The sequence below is a fragment of the Ctenocephalides felis genome, unplaced genomic scaffold (assembly GCF_003426905.1).
Source record: "Ctenocephalides felis isolate EL2017-DRISC unplaced genomic scaffold, ASM342690v1 CF-g0.4_SCAFFOLD_03571, whole genome shotgun sequence".
Classification (NCBI taxonomy): Eukaryota; Metazoa; Arthropoda; class Insecta; order Siphonaptera; family Pulicidae; genus Ctenocephalides; species Ctenocephalides felis.
Genome location: NW_020539725.1, coordinates 9100581 through 9115740, shown reverse-complemented (window position 1 = coordinate 9115740; position 15160 = coordinate 9100581). Strand labels below are relative to the sequence as shown.

Sequence of the window (15160 nt, the reverse complement as noted above, 5' to 3'; positions counted from 1 at the left end):
TATTGAATACGTATTAATTGTTAAAAATTATGCTACCAAATGCATTATATTCAAACTAATAGGAATATCCATAATCTTGATTCACCTGAATCTTCATCCTGGGTTCTGACGTGCCCCGGAGACCGGAAGGTGCAAATGATATTTTTGAATATAATCTTACATCGGGAACAGCTCTAGAATGGTGCTAAAACCTTTTTTGAATAATCTGTTTGCCGTCTAGATGAAAAAATATACTTTAATGAATTGATTAATAAACACACAGTGTTAAACTTTTTCTTCACATTTCAAAAAAACTAATCTCTTTTAAACTTTACTCCGGTCATTTTTTCGATGTCCACATGATCAGTACATGAGCATGATATAATTTTTCATTTGCATTAAATATTTTCTGTTATCAGCAATTCAACTTTAATTTGAGAATAAGTTGATTGTAAAAAAATATTTATGTAATTATAAGCTTTTGTAGACCACCAGATCCGCGCGGAGACGAACGCTGTAATAATTATAATTCAGTATAATAACATATTTCTTCTTATGGATCCTAGTTGGCTGATAGTCCTTTTATACTATATGAACACATAATATGATGAAGAAAATATGCTGCAAAGAGATAAAATAAAGCAGTTTCAACAAAATTTCTTTGCTATAAAAACTCTTAAATATCAAAAAAAAATCCCACAATATGAGTCTATTAAATAGCAACAGACATATTGAGTTCATCAATATATATTTCTTACAAATATTTCTGAACAATGAAGATTCTAATTATGATAATGATTTTGTATACATACTTATTTTGATATAAAAATAAAATAGGGTTCCAACTCAAAATGTTTTTTTCTTGTTTAACTGCAATTAGTTACTTTATAACTTCAGGTTACATGTACAAATCATAATAGATGGTTTTCATTGAGTTTTATAAATTCAGTCAATCCTTCAAGATTTAAAATTTGCTTGTATTTATTAAAACACGGAATCATATATAATATTCTTTTAATACAAAACAACATACTCACCCAAATTCAAAATAACTCACATTCACACTTAAAAATATTAAATATATGTACACAATTATTTAGTTTTCTCATGAATGTTTTTTCTTCATGAAGGTTTTTCAAATATTTGTTTCATACCCGCTGCCTGATTATTCACAAATTTCATACTTTGTGCTGTATCAGTTATCCAGGGTGAGTCAAACTGGTTGTGTCTTGATCTACTAAATGAGTGTATTTAGTACGTCCAGAACGACCAAAGTTTTAACTTGCATAACCTGAAAGTAACATTTGTTTAATATAAATATGAATAAGCTATCCATTATCAATAATAATAATCAACGATTAAATTAATGATTGTATTAATTGTCAAATTCATATTTTTCATTCTGTTCATTACCTTTGGCAAAACAGTTTTGTCAAAGTGATCGTCCAATGTTGCTCCACTGAAGTCCTGCTTGTACACAGCATCTTCTTCATCCAAATAGAAGGCACCACGATGATAGTACTTTTGTAAAAACTTGTATTTTCCTTTAACAGCTTTATTGGTGATAACTTTAGGCTTAGCTCTAAGTTCTTGCCTTCTTCCTCTTCAGTTAATGATCTAATTCTTTCAACTTCCTGTTTTTCTAAGAACATCCTGAAATAAAAAATAATTTAGTATTAGTAATAAATTAAGGAAAAGAACAGATATGTTTTGAAAAAATACATAATCTGAAGATAGAATTAAAACAATTAAAAATTATGCAAAGATTTTCAAAATATCAATGAGTTAATTTATCACATATTGAAAAAAATTCAAAAACCTTTCTCTTTCTTCACGATCTCTTTTAATACGTTTTAATTCTCTCAATTTCCAAGCTTCAAATTCCAATTCATCATTATCATCATCTGTATTAACATCTTCCAAGCGTGGATCTGTAGTTGAATTCTACAAAATGAAACAAAAAATTCAATACAATATTAGTAACTTTTATTGCATATTGCATACCTTGCTTTCTTGAATATCTTTCCTAATGCTTTCTTCAACCATTCTTAAGTTTGCCGTTTACGCTCCTCAGCATGACGTTTGGCCTCTTGCTCTAATTGCTTTGCTTTTGTGCTTCCTTTTCTCGTTCAATTAAAGTAACTCTATCCTTACGACTAACAAAGACAGGTTTCAGACGAGGCCCAGTTTCATTTTCTTCATCATCATCACTTTCATCAGTAGTATATTCTTCATAACTCTCAGAGGATGATCCAGAGCTATCTGAATCTATCAATAGCAGAAAACTTTGTGTTATAATTTCTGAAATTAAGACATACTTTGTCTCTGACAGAGATAATATAACTATCTGCGTTAATAAGTCAAATTTAAAATTAATATTTATGTAGTTTATTTAATCAAAATTAACCTTTCTCTGCAGCTTCTGCTGCTGCAGCTGCTTCTTCTTCAGCTCTCCTTTTAGCCAACATACGCTCTCGAAGAGCTCTACGTCTCCTTTCAATTTCATCATCACTTAGGTCTTCTTCATCTGTGCTGCCGCCTCGATCTGAACCACTGTCTAATCTAATTGGTCTTCTTTCTAAAATTTCAACAGTCTCTGGAATTACCTCTTCTTTTCTCTTTTTCAGTTCAGGTTCACCCTCATCTAGAATCTATACAATTCAAAATATATTAGAAATTGAAATAAGTATTGGGAATGGTTCAGTTTACTCTAAAGATGTTAATAATATTAAAAGAAAATTATATATGATAATTTTGCTTTCACAATTTAATAAAATGTAATTGAAAAATGTAAAAAATTTTGGATCCTAAAAATAAAGTTATTAAAGATCAATTTAAAGCATATTCTTTAAGCACTTTTTGTTTACAGATATACATTATATGAATTATTAACTCTAGCTCTAATTGTAAGTTAATATAAAAAAGTGCATGTTCATTAGTGGAAGAGAAGAACCTTAAGTTACATTTAGTGCAAAAGAGTACATCATAAATCAATCTCCGACGACACTATTGACGAATGTAAAAAACAATTCTTTAGAAGAAGTAAATACTAAATTAAATCTAGTTATGAATTCAATTCGAATTGGTTCAATTGTAATAATCTTTTGCTCAAAAATGTCAAAACCCAAATTATGTCTTTTCGAACAGTAAATAGGATAAGTCATGAGATCAATTCTGTAACTATCAATAGCATTTGAATTTATCTTAGTCTCTAAAATTTCTAGGTATCCAATTACAAAAAAAAATTGAACTGGGACAATCATATTCATTCCATACTTGTACCTAAGTTAACAAAAAATTGTTTCATATGAGGATTCTAAAATCAGAAGTTAGTTTAAATTTTCTTCTTTCAATTTATTATTCTAATTTCTATTCACATCTCGCATATGAAATACAATTCTGGAGATTCTCATCATACTTAAAGGATATATTCAAAATACAGAAAAGAGCATTAAGAATATTTTTTTCCCGCAGTTCCGACAATTTAACATTCTCATTGTTCCCTGTATATTTTTGCAAACTACGTTGTCATTCATAAAGAATAATCCCAAACGCTTCTACCTATCCTCTATGTCAAATTCCTATTATAAAACAAGAAATTTGACTATAAAAGAACCAACTTTTACTTGAAACATCTTTCAATACCATAGACGGAAGAAGAGAACAGCTTTTTAATCCACTCCCATTACATGTTAGCAAATTGAGTGATCGTCAATTTCATAATACCATCGTTGAACTTTTAAAAGCCCAAAGTTTCTATGATATTTCTATATTTGCCAATTTCGATATCAAACAATATTTTGATGATGAAATGCCTACTGTTAATATCTGATACTTTTTTTCCAACAGTTACAGTTATTTTTTCCTCTTTACATATTTTTTCTAATTTTTATTTCAAATTATTTTCACATTTTTCTACCCTAAATATTTTATCATTACAATTATTATCATATTATATTCTTATTTTAATACTGCTCTTAATTATTATTTTCCAGATTTGTGACTTATATGAAAATTGCATAATGGATATTTAAAGGAATTTTTTTACCATCAGAAGAATCTCAATATCTACAAGCCTTAAATAAACTATATCAATATTATAACATTTTTTCTTTGAGTTATTGCATTAGATAATACTAATGTTAGGTTTAATATTGTTTTAGAGTTGTATTTTACTGTAATGAATTAAATTAAGATCATTTATATTCTGTAATTACTAAATTTAATCCTGTATCCGAAATACAAATATACATAAATATAAATTTATTAATCACCTCAGGTTCAGCAATATGTCTTCTTCTTTCACCTCTTTCTTCAGTAAACGCAACATCATTTTTACGAGCTGTTAATCTTCTGAGCCGTGGATCATCTGGATCTTGGTCATCAATTGTTTCAGGAATTTCTTCTTGTTCTTGCAAAGCATCTTCTGATCTTTTTTGACGATAATTGTTTTTATTATCAATAAAATCGTCAGTCTCAGACTCTTCTTCAGAAGTTTCACTTTGAGCATATTCAGGTCGTTTGCCAGATACATATCTCTGGACTTTAACTTTTTTCATAGACAATTCACCTAATAATAAAAATAAATAATAGAAACAAAATCAACGGTAAATAGAACATAACATAATAGCATTTGATATAACCTTTTTCATTTCGAACTGGGACAGCTCCGGCAGTACTGTGGATACCAAATTGACTGTGTATATTTATCATATTGATTTTTGTGTTTTTATTTTAATATAACTTTGATGAATTTTAAGTGTTTACGATTCCTGGCAATTTACATTGTTTTACAAGGTGCACGTTTTTGACAGACAGGTGAGCCAACCTCAACACAACACAAATTTTAACAGTTGTCATACCTGTCATATATTTTGTTTGCTATTTGAATTTTATAAACTTCAAAAGTATTGCATTAATAAATGACAAATAGTTTCATCTATTTTTTATATAATTCATACATAATACATTCCAAAGGACTGTCACACAATATTGTAAATATTTTGTATATTTTTAAACTAAGCGCCTGCTTATATCCTGAATATGTTACCATGGATACAATGTGTAAGCAAATAATAGCAATTATTTTGTTTATTAACGTCAATCAGTGTAATCATAGACAATACATAATTGCGACAGAATGGTTTATATTTTTATTTAATACTAATATTATTCAATATGTCTGAAGCAATAAGCAGTGATGTTATTAAGAAGACTCAATCAACACTTGGAAAATTTGTGAAAAAGCCACCTCTAAGCGATAAACTTTTATCAAAACCGCCTTTCAGATTTTTGCACGATGTTATAATGGCGGTTTGTAATAATAATAATTATAATATTAGATAATGATATCCATTTTTAATTTTGAAAAATTTCAGGTGATGCGAAATACAGGATTTTTCAAAGGTCTGTATTCGAAAGAAGAACTGAATTCTGAAAATGTTAAAGAAAGAGACAATAAAATAGTTTTTCTGCAGAAGACAATAGAAGTCGTCAGTAAGTGCAAATATTGATGTATATTACGATTACTGAACGTTATAAATTTGATGATGATATTTATTTTATTATATCATTTTCAATTGATTAATATGAAGTGTTATATAAGGCTCAATAATAATTTTATTATGATAAAAAATCGATTGTCTAGTTTTATCTAAGTAATTTCTCCTAAAATGAAGAACCAGCAATTGTTATGAAATTAATTGCATCTTCTAATCTGACAAATTAAAAACTAACTGATCATATATGAAATGATAAAATTATTTGTTCTACTTTTTAAGAGAAATTGTTTTTACAATTAGATAAAAACCAACAAAAAATTCACCAGCAGGTTTAACTTGATTGTTTGTGTCTAACTAACAGCATTATTATATTTTTGTTGAATAAAATTGTTATAAACAAAATTTCGTATTCGGTAAATACATTAAAGTGATATTTTGCCTAATCAGCAGCAATATCGCATCGTGGCAATCCGTAATGTATGTTGCATCAACAGGAAAAAAAAGACTTTTTTAATTTATTTTATAGCCAAAAAACTACTTCCAGCTTGCATAATATTGTACTATACATATTGTGATTTAATATAATATAATATAATATGATTATCATATCATTCTATGTATACAGGGTGTTTCAGAACTCACCTCGAACTTTTAAATGCAACCAAGAACTTTGGTTAAACTTTTTTCCAGGTTAAATTTTAATCCAGTCATTTAAGCTTAAATTATAGGTACAAAATTTCCAAATTCGAGATACCCAACTGTAAGTCTGTAAATATTGTATATTGACACCCAAAAAGTTGTCTCAAAACCTACATTTGTTGCGTACACCCTACCATATGTTGGTTTTGAGACAACTTTTAGGGTGTCAATATAGAGTATTATATGTATAGACTTACAGCTGGGTATCTTAAATTCCGAGGTGATCTTACTATAATGACTGGACTAATTTGCATATATTTATTGCCGATTGAAATATACATAATTTTTTAAGACAGTATGCTGGTTTTTATGCCTTTAAAAGTTTATCTCAAATGAGATATCTCCTTTTTTATTTTTGTTAAACTGTGACCCATTTTTGATCACCACTAAAATTAAGTTTTATTTATTTTGTTCATTGGGATCCGTAAATCTGTAACATTTTTAAAACCACAAACAAAAATGGTGGCAGAATTGCCCCCAGTTTTCAAAAATTAAGGTGCCAACAAAATCTTCAAAATTGGTCCACATTGAGAGGCCCGCCTTTAAAAACAATACTAAAGTGCGCTGGAAAGTTACATCAAAAGTTGGCGCCTAATCAGGATACTAAAATGGTAAAATATTCGATAGTTTCATAATAAAAGTGAAAAAACAACACGATTTTTTCTAGTGCCATTATTCACAATGATAAAATTCGCCAACACACTTTAGAATATACTTTTCAATGGGAGCTTCTCAAAGTCGACCAATTTTGAAAATTTGTATTTCATAGTTTTGCAAAAATTTTTATTTCTTTAGGTGCTATTATGTCATTATTTATGACTGTAGCCCTAGATATGTCATTCGCGGTTATTGTTCCAAAGCTTAGATGTATAAAAATAATAAAAAAGGTCACAGTTCTACCAAATCTCTTGGTTCCACTTAAAAGCTCAAAACTTTCAAACTACGTAAAATTGTTTTTCTAATTTTTTTTTGCAATAGTTATAACCACGTTTTGACTTGACATTGAGTTCTGAGACACTCTGTCTATAATATTAAAATTTATGAATTATCTTGCCTCAAAAATATAAAAATGTGGATATGAAAACTATATAAGTAACAATCAAAATAATCAACTTCTAAATCAATATTTTCATAAAATCATTCATTGAAACTATATTTACAACGATATATTTATATCAGCAATTTCTCATATATAATTTTATAAAACAGAAATGGTTACTGGAAAGCCACTGACAGTGCGTCCATCAAAAATAATATCCGGTCACGAACCCGAGAAAACTAATGAACTCCTACAAGCAATAGGTTTTGCAATAGAAAACAATTTAAGTAGCACCGATGCCACAAATCAGATTCTGAGAAAAATGTCCAAGAAGGACGGAAATACTACAGATCGAAAATCGACAAGGGTGTCCCCGCCAAAGATTAGTCCGCCAAAAACAGTGCCCAGTAGCAAAACAAGCAGTAAAAGTGGATCTAAACCGGATACAACCAGAACTAAGCAGCAAGCTGATTCGCGAACAGAAGCTTCTAATAAGAGGAAAGTAGATTCAAAGACAAAAGACAAACTTTTAGAAGTCACTGGCAAAAAGGAAGTTACTAAATCAACTTCTTCTAAAGAAACTAAAAATTTACGAAAACCTACTAAACCTGATGCGCCACGCAGTGCTGAGTTGGAAGCGCCTGGTAAAGCGGCAAGTGACCCTGAAGAAGTTGCATCAGGACCAAAACTTGATCGACAAAAAACTGAAATTATTGATCCTGCAAAGATACCCTCGCCGGTTGATATCTCAAACGACCAGGCCAATAACGACGATTCAAAGCCTCCAATTGAGGAAAAATCGGTTTCAAGAAAAAGTTCCCTGACAGATAAACATCATGTTCCAGAAAAGCCTAATTCAAGAAAAAGCTCAATAACCGATAAGACAGATCTATTACATAGACAGCGAAGCAGGGCAGATAGTTTGAAACCTTCTTTAACTGAAACCATAAAAAGTGACAAAAGTGAAGTATCATTAGATTCAAATATAAATTTGAATAGTGAAACAAACACAGAAAATAAAAGCGTTACCTCTAAACATGAGCCAAAATCAGAAGAGCTCCGTTTGAGTGGAGATGGTATGCATTTAAATTCCAAATCACCTAGCAATGTAGATAAAGCAAAAGAGAAAAAGATTGAGCAAAGTTTTGAGAAAAATGAAAATACTACTCACATCGATGAAAACTCTGAAACAGTAAGCAGCACATCTAAACAAGATGCTGAAAAGCCAATAGCTAAAGAAGTTCCAATGAAATCAGCCAGACCTCCTTCTGTAAGACTAAAGACTAGTTTGAGACCTCCTAGTGTTAGACCAGTTTCTGCCAGACCTGGTGCGCCAAGAATCCGTGATAAGCATTCAGATATTGTCATTGAACCGGAGGAAACTACAACATTAGGCAAGGTAATAATTGGATTTCTTTATTTTTATTTAATTATGCATAGCATAAACATATAGAATCATACAGTCTTAAGCGTTAATGTAGTATATGGAGCTTTATTGCCTTTTTTACAAACGTACGTGGCAGGTGTTTCTTTTTTTCAAATTATTGATCAGTGTTGCATAGTTTATAAAATCGTAACATTTGATAAAAACTAAGTTAAATCAACAAGTTTCTATATGTTTGTTGTAAAGGTTTTGATATTTAAAAAAGTTTATATTGATGATAAATTGGGCTATTTTCATGAACTAAAGATTTTTTTCAAAGTGCACAATAAATTAAATTATTGAAAATTTGTCGTTTAAGATGTTTACGTATGCATAGCTGCGCATAAATAATTATTTATTAAAGATTATAATCTTTGACGCAATTTTATGATCGCAACTCGCTTTTATGCGATTTATAATGTGGAAAAGTATTTACTAATATTTTTCAGAAACGATATACAATTATTTTATTTTTAATTTATTATTTATGAATAATATTATAATTTGTTAATTATTTAGAAGCAAATTTGAAAGAAGTCTATACACTAGAATTGAATAAATTATTATTAGTTAATATAAAAGCAATTGGAATTGTATCACAAAGTTTAAAATGAATTTAATATATTCAAATAATAAATTTATTAAGGTATAGGGTAGGCCGGGGCACAAAGGTCTAATTTGACTTTTAGCAATTAAATTACATGTCATGTAATGTTTTCATGTAGTTGGTTTAGTGTGACCAAAACATTTAAATAACATATATTTAACAAACTGGGGTGCGTGGCATCGTGCCTTAAAGCAAATTGCTGAAACTTCCCGTACCGCAATTAAAAATCTTGGTACGGAACCCAAAAAAAACTACACAAAATGTGTACACATTATAAAAATCTCTGTAAAATATCTCATAATTTGATGTGCATAAGTTCAATAAACATTTTTGACCGCCAAATGACATTTTTTCAACTTATTTTTATTGAGAGTCCATAACCGCTGGACCTGCCTTTACAAAAATTGAATAAGTTCTTCATATTGTCAATACAAGTAAAATATTTTTTTAATTATTAAAATCGGTAAAAACGCTCCGTTCTCTTAAAAAATGAGTTACCGTTTTTGGCACTTTTTGCCCCGTATCATCGGAACGGCTCGACCTGCTTTCGCCAAAAACTAATCAGCACGTCTCCTTATCAACAGCAATCAAATGTTTTTTTGAATTATTCAAATCGGTTGATCCGTGTTTCCGAAATCGTCGAATTTCTTTTTATTTACTAATTCCATATTGCAAAGGTTTTGGTCCTCCTTTTTACCACAACCACACGTAAACTATGCTAGAGATTATATAAAAAACTGTCGATCTATCTCAGAAAAAACTAGGACATAAACTTAAAAAATATATTTAGTTATCGTAAACTAAACAACCGTGCTCAAAAACAAAAAAGACTAACAACAACAAAAAATACTCGTTTAAAATGTTCCAATGTAGTCGTTTATCTCGTGATAGTTTGTTACTTATTTTTGCCCTTCACTTTCAAATATTGTTGATGAAAAATTCCTAACTTTACTTGTTTTTGAGATAATGGTGGCGAACCTAAGATCCGCTCTACCCTATATTCTTTCAGTGGTACTTATTAGTTAATCTCTATTTTTAGTTAATTTTATTAGTTAATCTCTCATATCTATTAGTTAATGGAGGCAATTCCAATAATAAAACATTAATTATTTAGCATTTGTATAGCAAAGTAAATTCGATTTCATAGACATGGTATTGGTTTATTGGATGCTACTAATATTTAAAAAAAAACATAGAAGTTGCTAAACTTCTATTTTCTAAATTGTTAATTTATCCTCTAGAACTATTATTAACTTCTCGTAGGGTAAGTTATAATAATCCCAAAAAAATCAAAAATGAAAATTTCATATATCTTTACGTTTCAGAGGTTTCTGAACATTTTGGCATACCTAAGAAAAAATAGATATATATGCGTGTGTGTGCGGATATCAACCGATTTGAATAATTTAAAAAACATTTGATTCCTACTGATAAGGAGACGTGCTGATTAGTTTTCGGCAAAAGCAGGTCTAGCCGTTTCGGAGATACGGGGCAAAAAGTTCCAAAAATATTAACTCAGGTTTTAAGAGAACGGAGCGTCCGATTTTTATAATTCAAAAAACATTTGACTTATATTGACGAAATGAACAATTGGTAAAATTTTTATAAAGGCAGGTCAGCGACTCCGGAGATTGAATAAAAAAAAGTAAAAAATAATGCCATCGTATTATCAGATATTTCCGTACCAATGTTTAACGTTAGACAACTACGCGGCGCTTACGCGCTTTGATATTTCAACTCCAAATCAGCTATGCAGCGCTTAGATGTAAGAAAAAATGTTCAAATTTTTCAAAAAAAAAACAACATACAAAAAAAAACGAAATATAAAAAAATCATATTTTTCAAAAAAGTGAATTTTTTTAAAAATATCAAAATTTCTCAAAAGTCTGATTTTTTCAAAGTTTTGCAAATTTTTTTTTAATTACATAGTTTTTAGTACGAAAAGTTCCAGCAATTTGTCTTAAGGGCCAGCGGTGGCGATATCGTTTAGAGCGAGGGCTAGCACTAACTAGTCCCGGGTTTGCTGGTTCGATTCCCGCTGCGGCCAAGCCTGACATCAGGCAACTTTGATGACAAGTTTCCACTTGAGATTATAGATCTCAAATATAGCCTCAAGTGATAATCGCCTCTAGTGGGTATAGTTGCATATATAATAAAAATGTCAGCAAATACTTCGAATATAAATAATTAGTCATAACTGGACTGGACTACTGGGTTGCCATCCAATTCAAAATTCATATAATAAGAGAAGTTTGAGTCCTAAGCCTAAGTCTAAATTTTGTCTTAAGGCACGATCACTAGTTGTACGTTTTTTGTATGTATGAATATACGTGTGTGCATAAACATTAAACCCATGTAAGAATAATAATACATATAAATCTATTTATCACCTATTATTGCCTGTGATAAAGACGTGTAACTTGCATATATGCTTATATCGATATTTACTTAATTAATCAATTCAAATTACTATGGAATTATTCTAATCTGATTATTCTAATCATTTATTTAAAATTAAATTCCGGATACATTGTTGTGATTTGTATGATAAGATAACCAAGTAGTCATTATTAACTTGTTATCGCCCACTTATATAATAATGTTATATACATATGTTCATTACATTTGGCAAAAATATCTATCAACAGATAAACGTAACACTTGAAGTATTTGATGGAAATTCAATGAATGCCACTGATGACGCCGATGACGCGGAAGATCTGGTTGTGATCGAAACTAAGGAGGACACCAAACATGATAAAACTGAACCGGAAGCATCTCAGGATGGTGATAATATGGACGAAAATGGACGTGGTCGTTTGGTAGGACAAATTTTGAGCACGCAAAGAGCTCTTGGACAAAATACTAAGCCTGTATCTCAAAAGGTTTGTAATATATATAAAAAACTATTTTGTACAAATTTGGCGAAACTAAAATATTTTTTTAAATTTATTTGTACGAATAATCTGCTCTTGAATTCTAATCTTATCGTATTTTCTTCTTGCTTCTTTATTCAAATTCAACTCAACTTAATTCTGATCTTATCCAATTCTAATTTTTCTTGCTTTTTTCTTATTTCTAATTTTATTCAAACTCAATTCAACAATTCTAATTATATTTAATTCCGAATTAACTAATTTCAAATTCTACTTAATTCTATTTTTACACGATTTCTAATTAACAATTCAATTTCTATTAAGTTTTTCATATTTTTTATGTAATTGCCCAGAATTGATCCAAGGGCCGTTGGCTATTCAAGGCAATAGTTTCCAATCTTATCGTATTATGCCCTCCCCCCTCTTGTTGTAATGTAATTTCATAAATAATCAACTGATATTATAATTCAAATATCAGGCTATAAACTAATATGCAATTTTATTTAAAAATATACATAAAAAGAAATTATTTATTCATTCATTTTTATTACATTTAAACATTTATGGTTTATTTTTGAAAATGAGAACTTAGAAACAGCGGTATGCCCCACTTGTATAACAGCTTCGCGCACCCTCGTTTCTCTAAGGCAGTCTTACTCAAAGTGGGTGATATCGCCCCTCGGTGGGCGATTGTAATATCCAGGGGGGTGATATAAAAAATGTTGGTCATTAACCGGAGTTAGGGGGCGATATAAAATTTGTAATTTCTTTTATTCTATATTTTAAATTTTACCAGAATTTGAATCCCAACGATTAATTGGTTCAAACTACCCTGAATGATGACATAGGAACTTAAAATACTTCACTGGTGAATAATGAAACAGTTATTAAAAATGTACCAATTTAATATTTGGTAGGGGGGCGAAACCAAAATTTTGATCTTCAAAGGGGTCGTTGGAAGAAATAAGATTGAGAAACGCTGCTCTAAGAAAACGCGCTCCACAGTTTGGAAAACACGTGTTTAAGAATATAATAAAAAACAGTTTTATTAAAGATTTTTTAATAAGAATTACTAACAAGTGCGCGCAAAACTTTTTTTGATCTATGTTTTTTTTGCTTTAAACTTTGTGAACAACTCCGAACAATTTTCTTCATAATTAAGTCTATTTCAAGCCGAGTCTTATCACTAGTCTACAGCATACTTGTGGCACACAGACGAAAAATTCGTTTTCGTGAATTTTAACTTCCTGTAAGGTGAGTTATAGTAATCGCAAACAAATCGAAAATAAATTTTTTTGCATATCTTTACGTTTCAAAGGTTTCTGAACATTTTAGCATACCTTAGAAAAAAATGGATGTGTGTGTGCGCGTGTGTGTATGTGTGTGTGTACGGATACAAATTTTCGTTGACGATTTAGGAACCCGGTTTAACCGATTTCAATTATTCAAAAAACATTCAATTCCCATTTATAAGGAGACGTACTGATTAGATTTTGGCAAAGGCAGATCTAGCCGTTTCGAAGATACGGGGCAAAAAGTGCCAAAAACGGTAACTTAGTTTTTAAGAGAACGGGGTGTCCGATTTTAATAATTCAAAAAACATTTTACTTGTATTGACAAGATGAAGAACTGATTAAATTTTTAGGAAGCCAGGTCTAGTGGTTTTGGAGATCTAGTAAAAAAAGTAAGAAAAAAGCCATTTGGCGGTCAAAAATGATCATTAGACATAGGCACAACTAATTATCAGATATTTTATAGAGATTTTAATAATACGTATAATTTTTGTTTTCATTTCTTTGGGTTGAGTACGTTGCGTAAAATCGTTTGTCCTTTAAATGGCGACGCGGCGCTTACGCGCTTCAATTTGTCGTCCCTATGCAGCAAAAGCAGTACGATGCTTTAAAAAGTTAAAAATTTCCAAAATATTTCAAAATAAAGAATTCTTTTTTTTTTAAATTATTCTTTTCCAAAAAAATTAAATTGTTTCAAAAATTTAAAACTACTCAAAAATCTAATTTTTCAAAGTTTAAAAAAAAATTAATCTTTTTTAAAAAAAAAAAAAAATTGTGTACTGGAAGTTGCCATGCCAAACTATAGTTTTAAATTTTAAAAAGTAAATTTAATTTAGAACTGAAATTTTTAAAGTGAGAGGCTATTTTAACCAACCTTTGGATTTTTGCATTATAGTATAGTAAAGTATAGGTTCATATAAGCATTTTTGTCGTATACATCGCATCATCAGATATTTGATAGGTTTTTGTAATTTTAATATCAAGTAATAGCAAAGATTTAATTTTGAAGTAATATTTTCAAAAATCCGTAAAAGTAAAAGCCGGGCCTCACGGTGGAAATCAGGGACTGTCTCGGCCAAACCCGAGCATATTCAGCCAACTTAGTAAAACAGATTTGTTTAAATAAGCAATTCTTTAAAATAATGTAATATATGTCATTCACAAATGTCATTTAATATCCATTGACTAAGGCAACCCATTTTGTGAAATATTATATATTATATTAAATTAAACTTACAGGATAATGAGTCTACAAGTGTATCAAAAACCGATCTATCTGCCCTGGATGCTTTGCGAAATTCAGTGCAAAATCTTAGCGGAGCTGCTTTACCTTTGGGAAGGCTATTGGACTTTCTACAGGTTTAAATATATTTTATTTTATTAATATTCCAATTTATTACATATAATATTTTTTATTTATATAGGAAGATGCAGACTCGATGCGCCGTGAATTGCGCCAATGGCGTGACACTTACACTCAAACAGTCGAAGAATTGAAAAAGGACACGGGGTAACAAACGATTTTTTTCTTTAATAAAATTCAAATGAAAAGTTTATTTAGTTATTAATTTTAATAAATAAATTGTTTATTCTTAGAATAACTGAAAAAGTAATTCAACCACTGAAACATCAGCTGGCTCAATTAGAAACTCAAATATCAGAGCAGCGAGAGTTAATTCATTCATCTAAGGCTAATGTACTGAAACAAGAAGAAAAGATTAGAAAAATTTTATATGAATGTTAA

At 29.8% G+C, this 15160-nt stretch overlaps 1 protein-coding gene and 1 pseudogene across 1 annotated transcript; one reads left to right on the top strand and one right to left on the bottom strand.

Moving 5' to 3' along the window:
* Nucleotides 1-1071: 1071 nt before the first annotated feature.
* Nucleotides 1072-4793, bottom strand: LOC113385567 (annotated as a pseudogene).
* A 364-nt stretch (nt 4794-5157) lies between these two features.
* LOC113385566 (TRAF3-interacting protein 1-like) lies at nt 5158-15160 on the top strand. The gene is made up of 7 exons (XM_026623417.1): nt 5158-5292; nt 5358-5475; nt 7389-8617; nt 11897-12133; nt 14656-14775; nt 14841-14926; nt 15013-15160. The coding sequence occupies exons 1-7, from the start codon at nt 5158-5160 to the stop codon at nt 15158-15160; spliced, it is 2073 nt and encodes a 690-aa protein (XP_026479202.1).